General features: G+C 40.0%; 1 protein-coding gene across 10 annotated transcripts in view; it reads right to left on the minus strand.

The window, feature by feature from the left end:
• DST (dystonin) overlaps positions 1 to 20,396 on the minus strand; it is a 425,915-nt gene that overhangs the window by 157,987 nt on the left and 247,532 nt on the right. For 8 of the 10 annotated variants that reach the window (XM_040983580.1, XM_040983578.1, XM_040983576.1 and 5 more), the window contains 21 exons: positions 19,457 to 19,569; positions 19,252 to 19,358; positions 17,813 to 17,932; positions 15,442 to 15,537; positions 15,217 to 15,344; positions 11,144 to 11,237; positions 10,669 to 10,823; positions 8,472 to 8,937; positions 8,258 to 8,386; positions 8,064 to 8,141; positions 7,825 to 7,986; positions 7,631 to 7,735; positions 5,512 to 5,607; positions 4,773 to 4,898; positions 4,090 to 4,242; positions 3,781 to 3,935; positions 3,440 to 3,566; positions 2,796 to 2,979; positions 2,201 to 2,358; positions 1,588 to 1,766; positions 943 to 1,081 (listed from right to left, as the gene is read on the minus strand). In XM_040983580.1, coding sequence (XP_040839514.1) covers positions 943 to 1,081; positions 1,588 to 1,766; positions 2,201 to 2,358; positions 2,796 to 2,979; positions 3,440 to 3,566; positions 3,781 to 3,935; positions 4,090 to 4,242; positions 4,773 to 4,898; positions 5,512 to 5,607; positions 7,631 to 7,735; positions 7,825 to 7,986; positions 8,064 to 8,141; positions 8,258 to 8,386; positions 8,472 to 8,937; positions 10,669 to 10,823; positions 11,144 to 11,237; positions 15,217 to 15,344; positions 15,442 to 15,537; positions 17,813 to 17,932; positions 19,252 to 19,358; positions 19,457 to 19,569 — 3,070 coding nt within the window. Of the gene's footprint in view, positions 1 to 942; positions 1,082 to 1,587; positions 1,767 to 2,200; positions 2,359 to 2,795; positions 2,980 to 3,439; positions 3,567 to 3,780; positions 3,936 to 4,089; positions 4,243 to 4,772; positions 4,899 to 5,511; positions 5,608 to 7,630; positions 7,736 to 7,824; positions 7,987 to 8,063; positions 8,142 to 8,257; positions 8,387 to 8,471; positions 8,938 to 10,668; positions 10,824 to 11,143; positions 11,238 to 11,359; positions 11,675 to 15,216; positions 15,345 to 15,441; positions 15,538 to 17,812; positions 17,933 to 19,251; positions 19,359 to 19,456; positions 19,570 to 20,396 lie in introns of those variants that run through there. The other 2 variants (XM_040983584.1, XM_040983586.1) reach the window with 1 other exon arrangement.

Here is a 20,396-nt window from a genome sequence, read left to right on the forward strand (position 1 = left end):
TCATATACAAAATATTTTTAGGTTTAACTTCATGATATTGCCAATATTGACTGCACCTTTTTTAAAAAAATGACAATTTAACAAAATTTAGCTTAATGAAACATATCTATTAATTATAGTCCATTGGTAAGTTTGTCATCTCTTTAAGTTAAGTCTTTCTTTAGTGTTGATTTTTCAAAGCCTACAATCCCGATAAATCATGAGTCAAAAATCACTGTTGGGCCCAGGGCAGTAGTCTAGTGGCTAAAGTCCCCGCCTTGCACATGCAATGACCCCATATGGATGCTGGTTCTAATCCCAGCAGCCCTCGCTTCCCATCCAGCTCCCTGCTTATGGCCTGGGAAAGTGGTCGAGGATGGCCCAAACCCTTGGGACCCTGCACCCGTGTTTGAGGCCCAGAAGAGGCTATGGGCTCCTGGCTTCAGATCAGCTCATCTCTGGCCACTGTGGCTGCTTAGGGAGTGAATCAACAGACAGATCTTTCTCTCTGTCGCTTCTCTTTGTATATCTGCCTTTCCAATAAAAATGAGTATCTTGTTTAAATTAGTGTTATAACTTTTCGTGATTGATTTGCAGTAGTTTTACTGGGTGCTTTACACTAACAAATCAGGTACATCTCAGTTCAACCACCAGCCTTTCTCCTTTCTTAGATGAACTTTTCTTTTTACCACTTTATAACTTAAATTGACTGCCTTTTCCAGAGTCTATTACACATATTTTTTTAGCGGCATTTCTTTTGCTGCCACTGTGTTAGTAATTCAAACCTCAAATAACAAGAACTCTCCAATTACTCAGAGGAAGCTGCAAAGTTGCAGACTATGAAATGGGATGAGTAAGGTCAGAGTTAGAGTTAATGTTTGATGTCTGAAGATCTAAGCTAAGTGCTAGAAGAAATACTTCCAGAGCATGACCTTGAAAAGCAGCCTACAGTGAAACTCATACCTTTAGGGTACTTATTAGGTTTTCAATATTATTCTTGTCAGCTATAACTGCTTCTTCTTCACACAGCTTAGTTTCATAGAGTTTCACAAGGGCTTCGGCAGCTTGAGTGTTTTTTAACACCAAATTCACGGTTTTTAACCTTAGAAGGGAATCAGACAACAGTCGTCTCGTTAATGCTTATTTTTTTCATAACACAGACCTGAAAGCATCGGTATGACACAAGACACAGCATGTTCCCATCCTGCAATGCTGACCCACTCACTCAAGGTCAATATTAAGCTGATTATAAAGAGGCAGTAGGTACCCCAACCCATGCCAGGCCCTACAAATGGCAGATGGCAGCAGAGTGCAAGCTACCATGTTCTCTTTCCAGCCTTGGCTAGCTCAGGTGAGACAGGGAAATCCAATAGGTCACAACAGGTGAGTCACTGAAACTGCATGTCAAATGTGGATGGATTACACACTACATCTCTGTGGTGTCTCGTTTCAACCTGAAGAAGTGTCATAAAATCCACAGAAATATTCAATACATACCTTAAGGTAAAATAAAATGAAGTATCTATGCTCATCAAAGTGATCTTTCAAATGAACACATAAAATGATAGCTATGCCAGACAGGTTTATGTCAGGTTTGTGGCTACGTACTTTTCGATGTAAGTGGAAGACATAGAGTAGACTTGGTTCATGTTCTGAACGACCACGCTAAGCTCGGATCGCAGGGTGGGCACCGATGGAGACGCTGCTGCTTGGCTGAAAAACTCGTCACATTTACTGCTGAGCGTTCCCAAGTCATCTTTAAGTCGCTCTAGCTCTTTCTTTAGTTTCTATCAATCACAGAACAACACAGGTATCAGGCAGTCACCCAGATGGGACATTTTCTTAAAACAGCCTTTATGCACTTTGCCATGGAACTTTATTATGCCCCAGGTCTAAACTCTATATTCTTTCATTCTTCTTTATCAAAGAAACTAAGCCATGATATTCAAGCTTTACGAGATACTATTCTAAAAGACTGATTCTTTGGGCACAAACATGCAACTTAGTGCTTTTAGAGGTGGCAAGTATATGGTGACTCTGGGTGGGAGAGATGGAAGTCACAGTCTGGCTAGCCGTCTGCAGCAAATATATACTCAGGCCGCACAGTGCAATGAGCACCGAAAGGTGAACATACGAAAGTCTCGGGCGTTGATACCTTCAGTCAGCAAGACAGTAATGCACTTGGAGTTAATTTTTCCCTGAGCACACTGATCAGCCTCACCTCCTGTTCCGTGATTCTGAACACACTTTCATGCAAATCATCTCTCTCCAGGGGAGTTCGGATCTGTCTAATCAACCGATCTTCACAGTTTTCCAAGCGAAGTCTAATGTTTCGAACTTCAGAGATGTACAGATTATAAACTGATTCCTCTTGCTCTTCTGTGGAAATAAATATGGTGCTCTAAGTAAAATCATACACTTTAAAAATGAAATTTACATTTAGCAAATGTTAACTAGACATAATCTATTGCCTTAATCACTAGGAACAACACAAGATTTGTACATGGAAAAACAATCTCTTCTGAAACTAAAGGACAAACCATCATTCTCATCATTACCTCGAACAGCAGTGGCAATGTTCAAAAGCAGATATAAAACAATTCATTGTGTTCCCTACAATTTGGCTGGTGCCATTGTGTCACCTTATCATTTAGAAATAAATGAATCATTGCTGGCATCTTCCCACTGAGATTCCGCTAACAGTAGACCTAAGTTCTACCTATATCATGACACAAATGAGTGTGAGATTCCCACTGAGACCAGAAAATGACCTGGACTAACCACCTAGCAGGAGATACAAAAGGCCCACGTCTTACCTCTTTCTGCAGATTTAAGAAGTTCCTGATAGTACTGCTTACATACATGAACCTCCTTCTCTATCTGTGTTATATCTGAGCCTGAAAATATTTGAGACTCCTGGCTATCTTCCAGAAAATCTTCAAACCGAGACTGTAGATTACTCAGAACTTGCTGATGTTCACCAGGTAACATTGTCTTTATCTGAAAAAGATCAAAGTTCCACATTAATAATTAAAAGATTATAATCCCAAGAGCTAAAATTTGAATGCAACGGATTTCAACTTGGTCTCAGGGCACATGCCATTTTATATTAATAGTCACAAGTTGAATCAGCAGTTGAAATTGAATGTCTACATTAGCAATTTTAGATTTGAAAGGGAAAGACAACTTGATAAGATTTAATAAATGAAATCAAACTCTGCCCGCCTCTGCATGTCCATACACAGTATCCTGCTGGATTAGCTCTCTATCCCTACATTTCCCCAGTTCTTAACAAATGCTCTGGGATTTCCCGGATTCTTTCTATATACGGTAGGCATTTAACAAAAATCCATGAATGAATTTTAACATGGAGATGCTGAGCTCCATATTCCTCTAAAGGAAGCATCAACTTGATCCCACTCCTAAGAAGATACCTCCCACTGGGTTGATTGATACTCACTGAAGCCACATTGCTAGCTCGAACTCTATCAATTTCATTGATGAGATAATGCCAGGACACTACGCTCTTCATGTTTATGTGGGACTCATGCCAGAGAGTCAGGACATTTTGATACTGCTGCTCGATTCTGAAATGTATGAAAGAAAGCAGATCAAGGCTTTTTATTAGCTCTGAAGACATGCTACATCTTTTTCTTTTCTTTGTAACAAAGCCCATGGTTACTAGTTCTAGAGCTTACTGATCCTGTAGAGCCCTGACAAAGTATTCATCGTTGTTTTAGCTGAAAGACATCTCCAACGTGTGTGTGTACACATGCACACTTTTAACTAATGCTTACAAACCTGTTTGCAAAGTCAACTGCTTCTTTATTTGGTGGAGGAATGGTGAAGCACACAGACGGCACCATGGCCTCGTTTCCAGTCGGACTAATGACCTTCCATTTAGCACGATGCGAGTTGTTTGCCAAAACACATTCGTCATCTTTGTAAATGGTTATCTAGTTTTAAACAAAGAAGAGAAATAATGAAGTCACTGTTCACTCACCTTTTCCCTACTCAATTTGGGAATACCACCTTTTGTTTTATGAGATGGAAAAGCATCACTGCTAACAGGCAATACAATTTGTTTTTTCAAACATGAGTAACAAGTACCTCTATTTGTCGGTAGTCACAGATAGCCTTGATTGGAATGGAAGTTTTGAGTGGGCAGTCAGGATTCCTTGGCTTCAGCTGAATTATTGTTTTTGCTCTCCCCATCAGGCTTGCTATGGTGCTTTTGTACTGCACAAGTTCTTCTTTCTCTTCCTAAGTAATAAACATGATGGCTCTTAGAAAGTGGACTTGTACTCCCCATCAGGACTTCACATCAATGAAACTCTATCAGAAGAGGCTCCCTTGACCACCTAACGTAAGCTTTCGATCCCTCCCTCCTCTCATCCTTAGCTTGGCTTGGCTGGCTCTTCCTTTCACTTAGTGTATGACTACCTAACACTACACTAAACATTTTCATTATCTATGTCCCTCTCTATCATGCAACATACACACACACACACCCTACTACTAAGGCATTTCAAAACATCAAGCATTTTAAAACATCATGCTATCATGTGAAAACAGCCCTTCATATTTCTAACCAAAAAAAAAAAAAACCACTAGAAATAAACACTTAAGTCTTTAATTGAATTTAAGTGTTCAAATTATATAATTAGAGTCCTTAATGGAAATATAAAACAATCCAATAAAGCATAACATTCTACATTTGTAAAAATAAAATGAGACCCTAACTGCTGCCATTCTCCAACTCAGACAGAATGCGAGGGTTTTTGTGTTAGTACCATTGATTCCTGAACAAGGTCTTCCAGCTTGTGGATGCTGCTGGAGCGATCACAGCTATACTTGCGCTGAATGGCATCTTTCAAGTTCCTTAAGTAATCGGTAGCTTCCTTGGCATCACTGAAGAACTAAACAAAGATGAAAACCAGGTCATGAGAGGATGTGAAAAGGCAGTAAAGCAGAACTGTCAGTTCAAGTAACAGACGCCTGTGTGCATATCCCAGAAATGGGGTGAAAATACGGGACACCTTAATAAAATCATCCTTCCTTGAACCAAGCAACAACCCTTAGACATGAATGCGAATGACCAAACACTAACTGTCTAAATTTTATGTGGATATTTTATGTTAGTTCTACACTGTATTGATGAAAGACCTGCCTTCTTCTAGGGATCAAATAATTTTTAAGTGGGATGAAATTCCAAGAACACTGTAAAATCTCGGAGGAGTAAAACAAGAAATTGTTGGCTTGATTTTCAGTACTGGAAACACGTCCTTCATGGAAAAAAAAAAAAAAGTTCTATATCCTAAGGGATTTTTCAGAGGATTTCTTCCTCAGTGGAAAGCTTTATCCTGCTCTATAACATGCACATGGAACCACCCTCCCACAGAGAACATTTCTGCTTCTCTGCTCTGCACGCTGCACGCGCATGCATACACTGCGCATGAGTTTCGTCCAGAGCTTGTGCCAGTCAGCCCAGCCCACACCTCATCTACTGAATCTGTGCCTCTGTGCACACACCTCGAAGTACGTGGTATTGTCTTTGATGTGCTGCTCCACACACTGGCAAAGCTGCAGGATCCAGCTCCACTGTGTCTGCATCGCCGCTTTGTAGGCCTGGAAAAGAACACGTGGCAGTGTCATCTTGCCGGCTGCAGGGACCCGACACACGCAAGCAATGCCCAGTGCTCTGGGAAGACGACCTGCGACCCAAACGGCCGATGAATCCGTACTCAGAGAGGAACGCTGCCATCGAGGCGGGCCCACGGACACAGAGCCAGTCCGCAACGGGACATTATATAAATATGGAATCAGTCTGCTTGGTTTCTTTCAGATTTTAAACCTCTTGAAATTTCTTCTTTAAATACAAGGGGAATGTTAATCCTAATTATTTCCATGTGAAAAATGTGTAACACTGTATACTGTGCTAAGAATGCACAAGAAAATGTTTGTTTTTTTTTCCTGAAAGCCAACCCTTACACCTGCTGTGATGAATTCTCAGCAAGCTTCCTTCAGACCGCTTCGCTTTCATTTTTTGGAATTTTTGTATTACTGAAGCACAAAAGATACCTGTGAACGTGGGAATATATGGTTCCATGGGGTTGGTATCTTGTTCTTGTTGTTGTTTTCCTTGTTTTTGTGAGGGATAAGCTTGGGGAGGATGAGCAAGAGAATACATGCACATCCATATTTCAGTGTAATTTTCAAATTAAAACAAGTGCAGAATACTAAAATTTTATTTAAAAAAGTATTGCTACTTGTACTTCTATTTATCACAGTATATCCTTCATGAGAGCAAAACAGTTACTGAAGGGACACCTACTTCCTTACAGAAGCATCTAACCCCATTTTTATATTTATGGTGCAATTCTACTATGACTTCCAGGAGAGGGCGCTCTAGCTGTTTAAAAAACTACAGCTTGTTTTTTCCTCCTCTGGAAGACAGGCTTACTGCATGGACTGCATCATGCAGCATTGGAAACTTGGTATCACATCATGATCATATCATCAGCTCCCTCAAAGTATGCTTCTTCGGGCAAACTAATCATAAAAGGAGTTTCATTTAGCATTGTAAGGTAGGTTCTTTTTTCCATATAAAATATGAGGTGGTGTTGATAATTAACTGAGTATAATCCACAAACAATATAAAATATTGAGGAGGTCAAAGGAATCATCACCTTTATTCTAATTTCCTTCTGTAGTGGTATGCATACTCTACCATGTCTTTAACAACTGCGTGTGGCATGTTACACAGATGCAAAAACATACTTTATATGAAAGGTCAAACATAGCATTGCTGAAACCTCCCAGTAAGATCTAGGGTTCCACTAATCTTATATCATCTCAGTTTCAGTGAGCAAATTCCTTCCCTCAGCCATGAGCCTGGATATGTTACCTTTTGTGCTCTGGCAATTTCCACACCCATCTGCCTGTGTGGGATGCTCACTGCCCCCTCACACCATCCACCTCCATATCCACACAGTCAACACTCTTCATTGTGGGTCGGTCTGAAAATCATCTCCACTGCCAAACTGGAGGAGCAATCCAACTAACCTGCATCAATTCAAATACTTCCGTATCTGAAACGTCTCCTCCATACTGTGAGACCACCAGAATGCTGTGCCAATACATCTCACAAAACCAGATCATAAACGAAATTATTGAAAGAGTTTTCACAGCTAGTCCTTGTTGAGAACATAGTATGTATCAAGAACTGGACTAACTCATGAGAATAGATTGCCCCTCTTCATTCTCACAATAACTCCATAAATTAGAAGCAATTTCCCCTGGGTTAATAGGGCAATGAGGCAAATCAGAATGCCATCACCAAGCAATGTCACAGAGTAAGAGAGAAACAAAATGCTAAAGCTTGTAAAGAATATACCCTTCAAGTTCTCAGTGATATATCTCTGCCACAGGGCTCGGACTAAGCACCTTTAATCCAAAGTGATAGATGATACACTTTGAGCCAGAGAATGAAAGACAAGAATCAGTATGTCTGGGTAGCAACAGTATTTTTTAGTCAGGCTTGTATTAAAAGCTATGTAGCTGGTATTTTTCAATTTACAAACAATGAAGACATCTGAGGGGTAATAGGCACATATCAATATTCAAGCAACAGTCACACTTTCTGACCTACCTCAATAGTTAACCGGGCTGGGTGATTTTCTAGAAGTAGTTGCTCTGCTATTTCTTGAACTGATTTAATATTTTCCTCCTTCTGATCAAGTTCTCTCATTAATTCCTGTTTCAAGAAAGGATTAGGAAGCGTGTCAGATAAAGATCTAAGCCTGAACTACAGCTTCAGCAGGTGGGGACAAAGGTGGGACTGACCACGTGGTAGTCTCTTTTCCGAGATATCTGGGTATTTCTGTCACTCCAGTCATAAGCAACTTCCTCCTCTTCTTTTTCATTCAGCCAAATAAGTTCATTAGTTGCACGAGTCACAAAATTGTGGAGTGTATCAAGGTGCCGTTCCTGATTTCTAGAGGTGTTCTTTAAAAATAAGAATTGTTAGTAATCATGCCTTTGCCAGACAAGGGAAAACAGGAGCTTTAAGAACACACACTTACCAAGAGTTTTGCATACTGACTCTCTAGTCTGTGCAGCTTTTCTGCGTAAGTTAATTTAAGAGGCGCTGTCATTTGAATCTGTAGTACAGGACAAAGAGACATCAAAGTTAGCAATCTTAAGGAAGTCCCTTTTCATAAAGGAAAAAACCAATACCAATTAAAATGAAATATGTACAAATTTTAAATGGACATACCTCACTGATTTTAGCTTCTTTAAGACTAGACTCGAATTCTTCAATAGCTCGGTGAACATTTTTATGATTTTCTAAATGGCTTTCCACACTTGGCAAATCTGAGCCCCACTCCGTGCGGTCCAGCTGCATCTGTAAACAGCAAAATGGAAGGTTAAAGAAGAGACACAGATAGCAATGAGGACCAAAACATTCAGAGCAAGGAAACCTTCCTTACTTGCATCTCCTCAACCCAATTCAGGAGATCCTGAACAAATTTCATGTTAACTTCCTCTTCTGTTAAATTCTGATCCAGCAAAGACGACTTCAGCAGGGGTTTTCGGATCTGCATCAGTTTCAGCGTCTGCAATGAGGTTGGCTCTACCCCAGAACTGAAGTTCGGGGCCAATCCTGATGGGAAACCAGGTGTGTAAACAGGAGTGACCGATGGAGTGAGGCGGGACGTCATCCCGGAGGAGAGGCCGGAAGTCATGCTGGAGGAGGTCAAGGAAGGTGTCAAGCTCTGGGTCAGGCCTGAGCTCAGACAGGGGTTCACGGTCGGTGCAAATCCTGCGTTGAAGCTTTGAGTGATTCCTGATATCCTGAGCTTCGTCTGTTCTGTTGTCAGCAGTGCGCGCCCCTTGCTATACACTGAGGAACATTCGTTCCTTAGGGCCATGATTTCATCACGCAGTTTAGCAACCCTGAAACGAAAAAATTCAGAGATAAGGTAAAGGGTAATTGTCACAATGAGGAGTCCTCATGTGAACTAGGGACTCTGGTTAATAATAACGTACAAACACTGGTTATTATAGTATGCATAATAGCAGGAAAGGAACATATAAAGCACACAGTGAACTTTCTGCACCTTCCACTCAATTGTTTTATAAATCTAAACTGCTCAAAAATATAGACCCTGGTAAGCAACACACAATGTTACTCGTATAGAATCTATAAACTTGATCTCAAAGGAACTTCAGAGTAGTGATTACCAGAAGCTAGGGAGAGTAAGAGCTGGAACAATGGGAAAAAATTGAGCAGTGGGTACCATGATACGACCCTGGGGTGCTGTTGGAGGGCTGTTCATCCCAGGGTGCAGAGGCGTTTGGGAGGCTGGGTGTGGCTTCTCTGCTTGACCCCCCACCTTCCCTCAAATACAGGAAGGAAAAAGAAGAGAATGTGGAACTGGTGATCTTACCCACCTTCCTGTAGCCCTTGACCCTTATCACCCGAATCAACTATCATCAAAAGTAAATATAATTAATATAAAAAATAAAATTGGACAACATCACAAAGAATTATAAAGATTTGTGGTGTTTTATTGCATAGCTGAGTAACTATGGGCAATGGTAATGTATTAAATGGTTCAGAAAATCCACCAAGAAATGAGAACTGTTTCAGGAGACAGATACATTTGCTCTGACCTGAATATTTATCAGTATGCACACGTACAAAAATCACTACTTAGTACCCCGTAAAGAGGAACAATTCTACTATCAATTAAAACAGCTTTCAAAATGAAGACTAACAAAAAATTGTAATCACACTGGTAAAGTTCACTTCGTGATTTTTGTCACCAAATGCTATGCTACGAGCACTTTGTGAATTCTTGGTCTTTATAAATAACATTTATCATCAGCATGACTATTACATTCTATAGCATGCTCAATCTTCTATTGTTTGAGAGTTAGGGCAGTTCTAAAATTTTATTATAAAAATACTTCTGGCTAGAAGTATTTTTAAAAATAGAAAGAATATAAAGCTTCTTTCTATTTTTATTAATATACATCCCACAGTTAAAATTACTGTAGGTTCTTTAAAAAGTGAATTTACTGAGGCAAAGCATAATTTACACATTTTACTTTAAATATGTTTAACAATGTATTTGTATGTTGCATATGACACATATACAAGTGAAGGACCCACCAAGAAAGATGAAACTAAACAATCACGTGCATGTTCGAGGGCCCTTACACATGATGAGACAGGAAGAGACTACAGCCTGGAAGGCTCCCTCTGCACCACAAACACTTCTCTCAGACACGGGTTTGAACACACACATATTTTTCTTTGTATATTTAACCCATTGTTTTTTTATAACTGGATAAACAGAAAACTGAAAATGACACTTTTCTTATGTAGTCCCTTATCAAAATGTCAGAAGTGAATACTTTAATTACATAGATTTGAAACGCATACACTGGAGGCTGAGGCAGTATTTTTATAAGGGTAGCATCAGCTAACATGAAGCGTTGTCTAGTATTGATCTTTGAAGGACTAACATCTACTTGACACATGAAAACCCACCAGGATTCATGCGAACACATCAGCATCAGAAAAAGGGCTAAGAAACAAACCACAGAAAATAACATAACATATAAAATAACATTTTCATAAAATAGTAATACAGAATCAAGATTAACCTGCACCCTTACCTCTGTACCAGTTGATCTGCCTGGTAATATTTTCCATCCATAAGAATCTGTACATCGATCACATGCTGGTGCAGAAGATTCTCACATTCAAGTATATACCCGGCAATTTCTGCTTCATTCTGAAACTGCACTCCTGACTCCAGTCTTTTAGAATCCTGGATAGTAACACAACTCAATGTTAAATCTGTGAAACAAGTTTTTAAAGCAGCCATAAGCATCAAAATCCCACATGCTGGCACAGAAGTCTAGCTGGACTTTCTTTGCTTTTCCTTTTTGCTTCAAAAACATGACATTCCTTTGCTCGCTCTCCCATAAGATGGAAAACACCAAACATCATCTTTACTAAACTTTAACTTTCAGTAGAGAACATATAAGCAAAAAAATGAAGCAAATGTTATGCAAGACGTTTTTTTTTTCTTCCAAGCCCGCACCAACTCTTCCACCAAACTCCTGGTGGCTGCTCAGGTTAACTTACAGACTGCAGAGCACTTCGAGCGAGGATGAGTTTGTCCTCACAGATGGCACTGTCCCGCTGCACTCGATTGGCAATCTGCTGCAACATTTCCAGCCTGAAAGAGGAGATGAGATTAAACATGGCCTTTCCCTCTGCAGTCTCAGAGTTTGCCATCCCTGAAAAAAAAATACTGCCCATCCAAAAGTCAAGCACAGGCCCACTCCCATGACTCAATACCTGTGTCCATCAAGGGACTCATTGCCAAAGCTAATGCAGGAGTTGATCAAGGTCGGACCACACTGAACGGACAGCAGATTCTCGTTTGAATCAAGACTGGTTCGCGTGCTGGTGGTGTTACTAAACACAGAGCCACTGCTACGGTAACTGTAACTACTGCTGTGCATTTTTATTCCTGAAACGGTCTTTCTTCGACCATTAGAAGTAGACTATAGAGAAGGTTTGGAAAACAGTGCTAGTTCTAACGGTCAAAGTGGCAGCTGAATGTTACAGCTTTAAAGGCTCCTTAAATATGCTCCAACATGCATATGCAACACACAGCAAATAATATGCTGATAACCATTCAAAAGAATCTTGCCTAAAGCCATTCATTTGCTAGCTGAGGTTTGCCTTTTGTAGCCTGCATTAAAACCTTACAAGTACGGACAAAGCAGGCTTTTTGGGGCGTCACTAGGAAAGATATGCCAAATAGTTTCACTAAGAGTCATGCAATTGCAACCACCTAAAAAACAACCAGATACCTGAAAGAACACCCGGTATGGGCAGCCAGAGTTATCCTGGCGATGTCAATCATCAGTAACACACACACACACACTAACGTTCAATCACAGTCTGACTTCCACAAAGACCAGGTCTGTACTGACAATGCCAAGAGTTGGTACCCTCCACACACAGATTTGATGAGAAACACAGTACACTTTCATGCAACCACCAAGTCATTTGTCAGGTTAAATTAACTGGAAAAATACTCATTTTCGTTTTTTAATATGATGTGATACTTACTAATGTTTCTTTATATTTTTAAAAGTCAAAGTGGTAGGGCCATGCGTGGTAGCCTAGTGGTTCAAGTCCTCACTTTACACGTGCCAGGACTCCAAATGGGAACTGGTTCACGTCCTTGCTACTCCACTTCCCATCTAGTTCCCTGCTTGTGGCCTGGGAAAGCAGGGAAGGATGACCCAAAGTTTTGGGACTCTGTACCGCATGGGAAACTCCAGCAGAAGCTCCTGGCTTCAGATTGGATCAGCTCTGACCTTTATAGCCACTTAGGGGGTGAACCAGCAGACAGAAGATCTTTCTGTCTCTTCTCTCTGTAAATCTGACTTTCTAATGAAAATAAACATATCAGTAAAAAAAAATTCAAAGTGGTAAGCAGAATACCAAATGCAATTCCTGCAAATTCAACCTGTCTGTGCTTGTTTTTCCTTTCTGGAGTTTATTATGTGGTACAAGAACATGGGCTCTTTCCCATCTGTCTTTTATACATTCCCATTCCACACAGCTATTTTGTGCAATACAGAGCTAATGCCAAAAAAAACTTGTTGTGTCATGAAAAATGAAGGCATTTATCCAACCAATTTTCCTACCTCCAACACTACAAGGCCAAACTGTTCTCCATTCCAACAGTAGATATCTTTCCTTTCCCAAAGCAAGAAAAGGGCCATTGAGGAGTATCATGTCCAAGAGAGTGAATAAATGGAATACCTCAAAACAATCATGGCAACATTTAATATTTACTATCATTATGTGCCAATAAATTTATGATTTTACATACATTACCTCATCTTATACTCATAACCACCAAATGTGGTATCATTACATTCTGCTCACAAATGGAGCAACTGAGACTTTGAGAATTCCAAAATTGCCCATTACCACACAATTTGCAAGCTTACCTAGTAATCTAATCCAGACTGACAAATTCTCACCTCCTGTGCCTTAACTACTCACTGCTTTTCTTTTATTAGGATATTGCAGTGTCTTGAAAATGTCCACCAAAATCCACCTGCTGGACTCTAAATCTCCAACACAACATGGATGAGAGGGAGACATTTAAGAAGGGTGTAGGCCAGGACGGCTCTACCCTCATGAATTCATTAATGTCCTGCTGTGGGGTAAAAGCCAATTCGACCATCTCGAGCTCTCTTGTCCTTCTGCCCATTATAGGTAATGCAACACAGAGGCCCTCCCTGGATTCAGGCAACATGATATCAGGTTTTCAGCCTCCAAACGGTGAGTCCATATGCTCTCAGCATGAATTACCCATTCGGTACTATGACACACACGAAGAGTTCCAAAAGTTCGTGAAAAATGCAGATAATGAAAACAACTGCGTATGGATTTTGAAATCTTTACAGCAAGTTAAACTTCCTTAAATTCAGGCTTTTCTATAACTTTTTGAAACTCCTTGCTATTTTAAAATGCAGCTAGTACCCTGATGACTAAAGATCTACTCTGTATCCCTTGTCAGGCATTCTTGCCCAGCAGTTCAGATGATTAGCTTATCATCTCATTTTTTTCCATCATTCAGAATTTCTTCCTCTGATATAACTCCACCTAAGCTTGTTGCGGATCTCGTGATTCAGTTATAGAGATAGGCTTAAATGACAGTCATCAGGAACTTAACAAAGGACTAGCAAGCTAGTCTCACTTGCCCATCTTCAGCTCATTACTTCATATTCCATTAATATTCAAGTGTGGTGCATCAAATACACAAATATACTGAGCACTCTTTGCATACCAACCACTATGTTAAGCACTAGCAACAAGGGACATATTCTTCGAGCTCCTATCAGTGAAAGTGGTAGTGCTTACTCAAACAAATAAATAAAATTCTATAATCAAGACAAGTGCTCTAAGGGAACAATTTCAGAGTTAAAAGCAAGATATGTAAACTTGTCTGGACTCCAGGTTTCTTGAGAGGTAACACTAGAGCTAAAATCAGAGAGACAGGGGAAATGGCACAGACATTCTGGCCAAGGGAAGAACGCCCTCAACATGAGAGCTCTGGAAAGACAGCCAGTGTGGCCACTCTGCCTCACTGAGAGCACGGAGGAGGGAGCAATGCCTGTGTGGCCACGGACAGGGTAGGCTGGAAGAGCCCAACACCGTGGACCCCAAGGCTGAGACAGAACATAGATTACAGCTCCCTCCTAGCTCCAAGTGGGCAGGGAGAGAAAGATTACAATGGCAACACATTCCTCTAGCAACTATTTCCTGAACACTGAGTGTCCTTCCTGGGTAACTGGGGGCAGCCACACAGATAGAATGCTGAAGAGTCCATCATGATTTTATGGAATACACACATGTGTAGAAGTGTGGCAGAAAGGGAATTAGAACTGACATTTATGTAGTGCTTTGTCCTACAGAGATCAGCTAGGCTTGGGTTGTCACTGTTCTGTAGGGACAGAACCATAGCCAAAAGTAGAACAAGGGACAGAACTGTTATTGAATGACTTAACAAGCTTCCGGGGCTGGGCCCCAGTGACTTATGGCCAGCTTGGGTATTTCATACAGGATACTTATTATTGGGTTTAAAACACCCTCTCAGAGGGTGAGACTTCTCACACTAGCACAGCCACCGAGGTCCTTTATATACTTCACTGATTCATTATTCTTATTTGAAAAGTAGATTTACAGAGAGAGGAGACATAGAAAGAAAGACCTTTAAGCTACTGGTTCATTCCCCAAATGCCCACAGCTGAGGCAATCTTAGCCAGGAGCTAGAAAGAAGCTTCTTCCGGGTCTCCTGCTTAGGGAGGCTTTTTGTCAACCTCCTCTGGTTTCCCAGGCCCTAAGCAGGGAGCTGGATGGGAAGCGGTGCCTATGTTGGATTAGCCTGTTGAGTCATCACCAGCCCCTCCCCACCCCTTACAACCAGGCAAAAGTATCTCAAAATAAGGAAATGCAGGAGAAGAAAGACTAAGTAATTTATCCAGGGTCACAAAGCCAAGGAAATGGGAACGCCAAATTTTGGTTCTGGATCTGCCTGGCTGTGAAGGCCAAAAGTTCCTTCCCCAAGAACAAGGAGGCCCCTGCACCACTGACCCTGTTGGCAAACAACAGCCCTGACTCACCTCTCCACCTCCGGGCGCAGCGCCTTCTCCCGCTCCAGCATGGCGATGATGAGTTTCCCCCATTCTTTCTCAATGTCATTTGGATGATAACCTTGAAGAAGCTTGATGCGTCCAAATTCTATCCAAATCTTGAGAACATAAAAGTATTCAATGTTAAAAAAAAAAAAGCCTAAGATAATGTAACCAAGATCATGCTTGAAAATCCATATGATATTTTTCACCTACCTCTAATAGTTTATAAAGCCGCTTAATTTTTGATTTTTCTGTTTCCTTTGGTGGAATTTCTGTCTCTTTAAACTGTAAATACTGGTTATAAAGTGCCTGAAATGAAAAGGAAAATAAATTAGCCATCTACTTCAAAACCTCGTTTTTCTTGTCTCATTCTGTTGCGATCTCCAATGCTTGCAATTCGGTCATGTGGATTTGGTGAAATTCCTTTATAAAGCTGACACTTATGGACATGGCCAACTCCCAGTCAACTGGTGACCCGCATGATTTAGGATCTGATGCTAGTGTAATATGATGACTAATGTAGGCCATGATGCGATATATTTCTGGAAATCTAGACAATAAACAAATTAGTATCTACCATGGCTCCACTAAAAATCTTCATTATATAAACAAGGCAGCACAGGCTTCAAAATGTACATTATCTAAAGGCTGCACTAACATTTAAGTTCTTAAAGACAGAGTTTAATGTAACTTCCATAGAGGGATGAGATAAAAGTAGTTCTCTTCTATTTCATGATTTTATCCCTAAAAATAAAATTCTTAGCAGACAGATAGGTCTAAAATTTTATTCCAGTGTCCACTGGACAATGAAAACAATAAATGAAGATAAATTACATTTGCCGATCACACAAGTTTTAATTATATAATTAAATTATCATCTAGTTTGTAGAGATTAATTTAATGGCCTCTTAAGTATAATTTGTTATATTTAAAAGTATCCTCATAAAATTATGTAGATGAAAGTCTCCACGTTTAATAAGCATATACTAATTATTTCTTCCTAATTCATTTACAAGAGCCTATAAATTTTCAAGCAGACACATTTAGGAAGGATTCCATTTAACATTTGGCTAGCATAATTGCTTGGCATTTTCTTATGATGTCCTTTTTTCTCGTCTCACTCGAGGCACCAGGAAGTAACCTGTGTGGTCAAACTTCCATACCATTAAGAATCTTCACTGATCAGAGGACACTGCAATTACACAATCAGAATGTATCTGAACACAAGTGCGTCTGAACGTGAAATCCTAAAGTGGATTCAAAGTCAAAACGCATATTTGGAACATTAAACTGTGTAAGCCTGCAACATTACTGTGCGCTCAATGCTCTTTGTTGTGCCATTCTCGTGGAAGCAGAAGGGAGAAGTCTTCCCTCACTAGAAAAGCTCACATCCACATACAAACAGTGTTAGAGCACTTGGGGGAAAAAGTATTATGTCCTTAGAAGCCAAGGAATGTATGCCAAGGACAAGCTCTCCCAGAGCAATGTAAGGAAGAGCTGTTCCCCAGATGTTCTGTGAACACAGGGAGTCATTTCTACAAAGGCACACCCTGGACTACTACAGGTTTTGAAACTCCAGTTTAATCAGAAAACAAAGCTAACAAATCAAGGAATTAAGACTTTCCAGTCAATATTCATCAGTTTCCCAAAATACATTAAATTGCTTTCTACTATAAATCCAAACTATAAAACGAGCCAATCTAATCTTTGAAAGTTCACATATCTAAAATGTTTTATGTAGTTCTAAAATATCCTTATCACAATAAAAAATTTTAGATTTATTTTGATTTGAAAGGCAGAATTATAGAGGGAAGAAGAGAGAAAAAAAATCTTTGATCTTCTGATTCACTTCCCAAATGGCCAAAATGGAAAGAGCTAGGCTGGTCTGAAGATCGGAGCCTGGAGCTTTCTGCAGGTTTTCCCATGTTGGTGCAGGAGCCCAAGGCTTTGGGCTATTCTCTGCTCCTTTCCGAGGCCATAAGTAGTAAGCTAGATGGAAAGTGGAGCAACAGGGACGTGATCTGGTGCCTATATGATATGCCACTGCTGCCATAACCTGCTGTGTTATGCTGCCCAACCCCCATCTCAAAGTTCTTGATCACAGCTTTTCAGTATGAGCAAATATTTCCCTGACCTATGAACTTACTCACACTGGGAGTCATGTAGTATTTTCAAATTCATAGTGAAACGTTCTTCTCTTTCTATATAAAGAAGGCTTGGAGGCAGTTGCTAATAGGATTCAAACACAGGCACACTCCCCACCACGGTCACACATGGGTGGGCTTTCCCAAGCCCCTCTTCCCCCAGCCATATGATGGGTTCCAAGGATTTGGCATGCACCAAACTGACTTGGCTGTGTCAATCCCAAAGAGCCTCACATTAAAGCTTTCAAATCTTAACAAATCAAAGCCTAAGGTCTATATACTTAACATTGTTGCTGTCATGTCTTAATGTTTACCTCCAATTCTAACTGCTTCTATTTTGCCAAGGAAAACTTTCTTGGATACTCTGAAATTATGGAATTACTAAAGTATGACTTAAAAGCTTACAATCCAATGAGTCCTACGTCTACAGTGACACTGACCTTTAGTTCTACAGGATTATTCGGAAATGTTCTCTCAGACATTGTGGTCACATGGTGTCTAATCCACTGGATGAGGTAGTTCACCATATTCTGGTATTCAATCCATTTGACTTCAACATCCTAAATGAATAAAACAGCACAAAAGGTTCCTGCCTATAGATAATAATATTTGCACTTAACACAATTTAGTTAAAAATCATTGTGTGGAGTTTGCACAACTTCAAGCTTCAAAGAACCAGTTAAATGCTTTCTTTCCATCCAGGCCCAATCCTTTCCACATAAACAGCTCTAACATCATGCTTCATTTAGCCACTGACACCAGCCTAATGAGTGCCAGTTCTGATGCAAAGATAGTGGCTGCCAGGGGCACTTGTTCAGGAGGCTTCTGAAGCTGTTTTCAAGTGTAGCAGGAAAAGAAAAAAATGCCTTAATCAGTTTGTGGGGCTTGCCAAGACTGAAAAAAAGGGAGGAGCAGCTTGCATAAACCAGCTTAGAGATCTTCTCTGTCAACCATTTTAGAACTAGGTCCCTTGTGTATTTTAATCTCAAAAGAGTTTCATACCACATAGAAAACTAGGTAGAAATGAATGAAAACTACAGAGAATGTCGATGGTGGGATCACTCACATAAATGTTAAACTCCTTACAAACAGAGGAGACTGGAAAGCTGCCAAGTGCTACATTCATTAAGTTTTCGATGACTGTTAATTATCCTTAAAGATTGTACTCCATGTACCTATAGCTAAAGAGCTACTATTTACATTGGGAGGCAAGAGAATTTCATTAGATAAACAGTTAAGTGAAATAAAAATCAATTTTTAATTAAGCATTGAAATAACTAAAATAGTGTATGCTAGAAATTGAGATAAGAGTGAGGGAAGCATTCTGCATGTGCCTCAAAATGGTCACTACAGGTGACCTGGGAGTCCCTGAGCAATTCTGCAATGACTAGGAAGTAGACAGGGGTGTGTGGGAGTGGAAAGGGTGGACAAAACACAGGGGAGTGATGAGTAAAGTCAGGATGCCATGGTTAACATGCACAGTCCACACGGGGAAATCATGGCTAAAACCAGAGCACACATCTGCGAGCACATTTCAACCAGTTCGTGGAAAACAGAATTCAGTGACAAGCCTACATTGGTGTAAAACATTTTGAGATTTATGCATAGCAAGAGTCTTCAAACATTTCACAAAAATATTTTAGAAGAGAACTATGCACTGAGTTTTCAAAAATTTTTGCACCAACAGAAACTTTTTACTCCATCTTTCCCGCAAACTTTCTGAGGTACATTGATAGTAACAGTTTATTAAGCAGCACAATAACTTCTGTTGAGCATCTCTGACATTAAAGAACTGTAAAGAGTCACTAACTCGCAGAGAATTCAGTGAACTGGTCATTCCTGTATCAGCAGGCCACAGGAAAGAAACATCAATACTCACATTTGCACTGATGCCTTCACCACCTTCAGGGACTTTAGGAAATGCATCATAGAGAGATGACACATAAGTTATTACTGACTTTTCATCAGGTGAGGAGACATCAACATCTAAAAGCAGCAACATAAGTTAATGATTTCATGATGCTGACAAATTGCTTATGAACAGACTTGCACACCAGTCCACGGTAGTCAAGAAATCAACTCACCCTCAGGGTCCAGGAGTCGGATCACACCAATTTTTTCTGCTACATAAAAAGCATGCTCTAAGTTTGCAAGGTTGCTTTGAACAGCAACAGTATTCATATCTATCAGGTCCGGCCTAGGGGAAAAAAAAAAATCACTGTGTTAAGTTTTCCCAAATGCTAATTTAATATTGCATTAACATGTATATCCATTTACAACTTCAGCAAATCCATCAAACTTCTACTAAAATAAAGATTTCATCATTTAACTACTTTCTCAGAAATTTCCAACATGAAAAATACTTTCATAGACTAAAATTTTTAGAAACGAAGTTTACAAATGACTCACAACCAAATAAATAGGAATATTTTTCCCATTCAACTAACTTAGGTTTTACTATTTCAATAGTAATGCTGTTATCCAACCATCATCTTATAAATTTATACCATATCCATGACACCCTCTCCTTTGGGATACGCTTCATATCAATCACTAGTGGCTTCAATAATTCCACTCATTCCTCTGAGCAAAGATCAAATCCCCACCACTGTGGAGCCTTTTCTGATCTTTCAGGCATTCATTTCTATCTCCCGGTTCCCTGTCTCCTGGCCTGTAGACTCAGTGTGGCACTTAGGAAATCTAACACTTTGGCCCTATTAGTGCACTGCTATATGCATATATACATCTCACTTCTCTCCAGGAACCCTGCTGGACAGTAATAATCACATATGAATTAATGTTTGTGTCAGCCTTCTGGTAAGATGCATACACACAGTAGATAATAAGTATCTACTAAGAAATTGGTCAGTAAGTTGGGCCATTAATTTGAATCATAAGCAAGTGGCTATGATAACCACTGGTTTTCATTCTCACAAACATGCATATGTACATGTGTGCTCAAATACTCTTTTTCTTCTCTCTCTCTCATTCTCTCTCCCCGCCCCCTCCTCCTCCCTTCCTCTC

This window comes from Ochotona curzoniae, unplaced genomic scaffold (assembly GCF_017591425.1).
Source record: "Ochotona curzoniae isolate NIBS_2020 unplaced genomic scaffold, NIBS_Ocur_1.0 contig_3819, whole genome shotgun sequence".
In the NCBI taxonomy this organism is placed as follows: Eukaryota; Metazoa; Chordata; class Mammalia; order Lagomorpha; family Ochotonidae; genus Ochotona; species Ochotona curzoniae.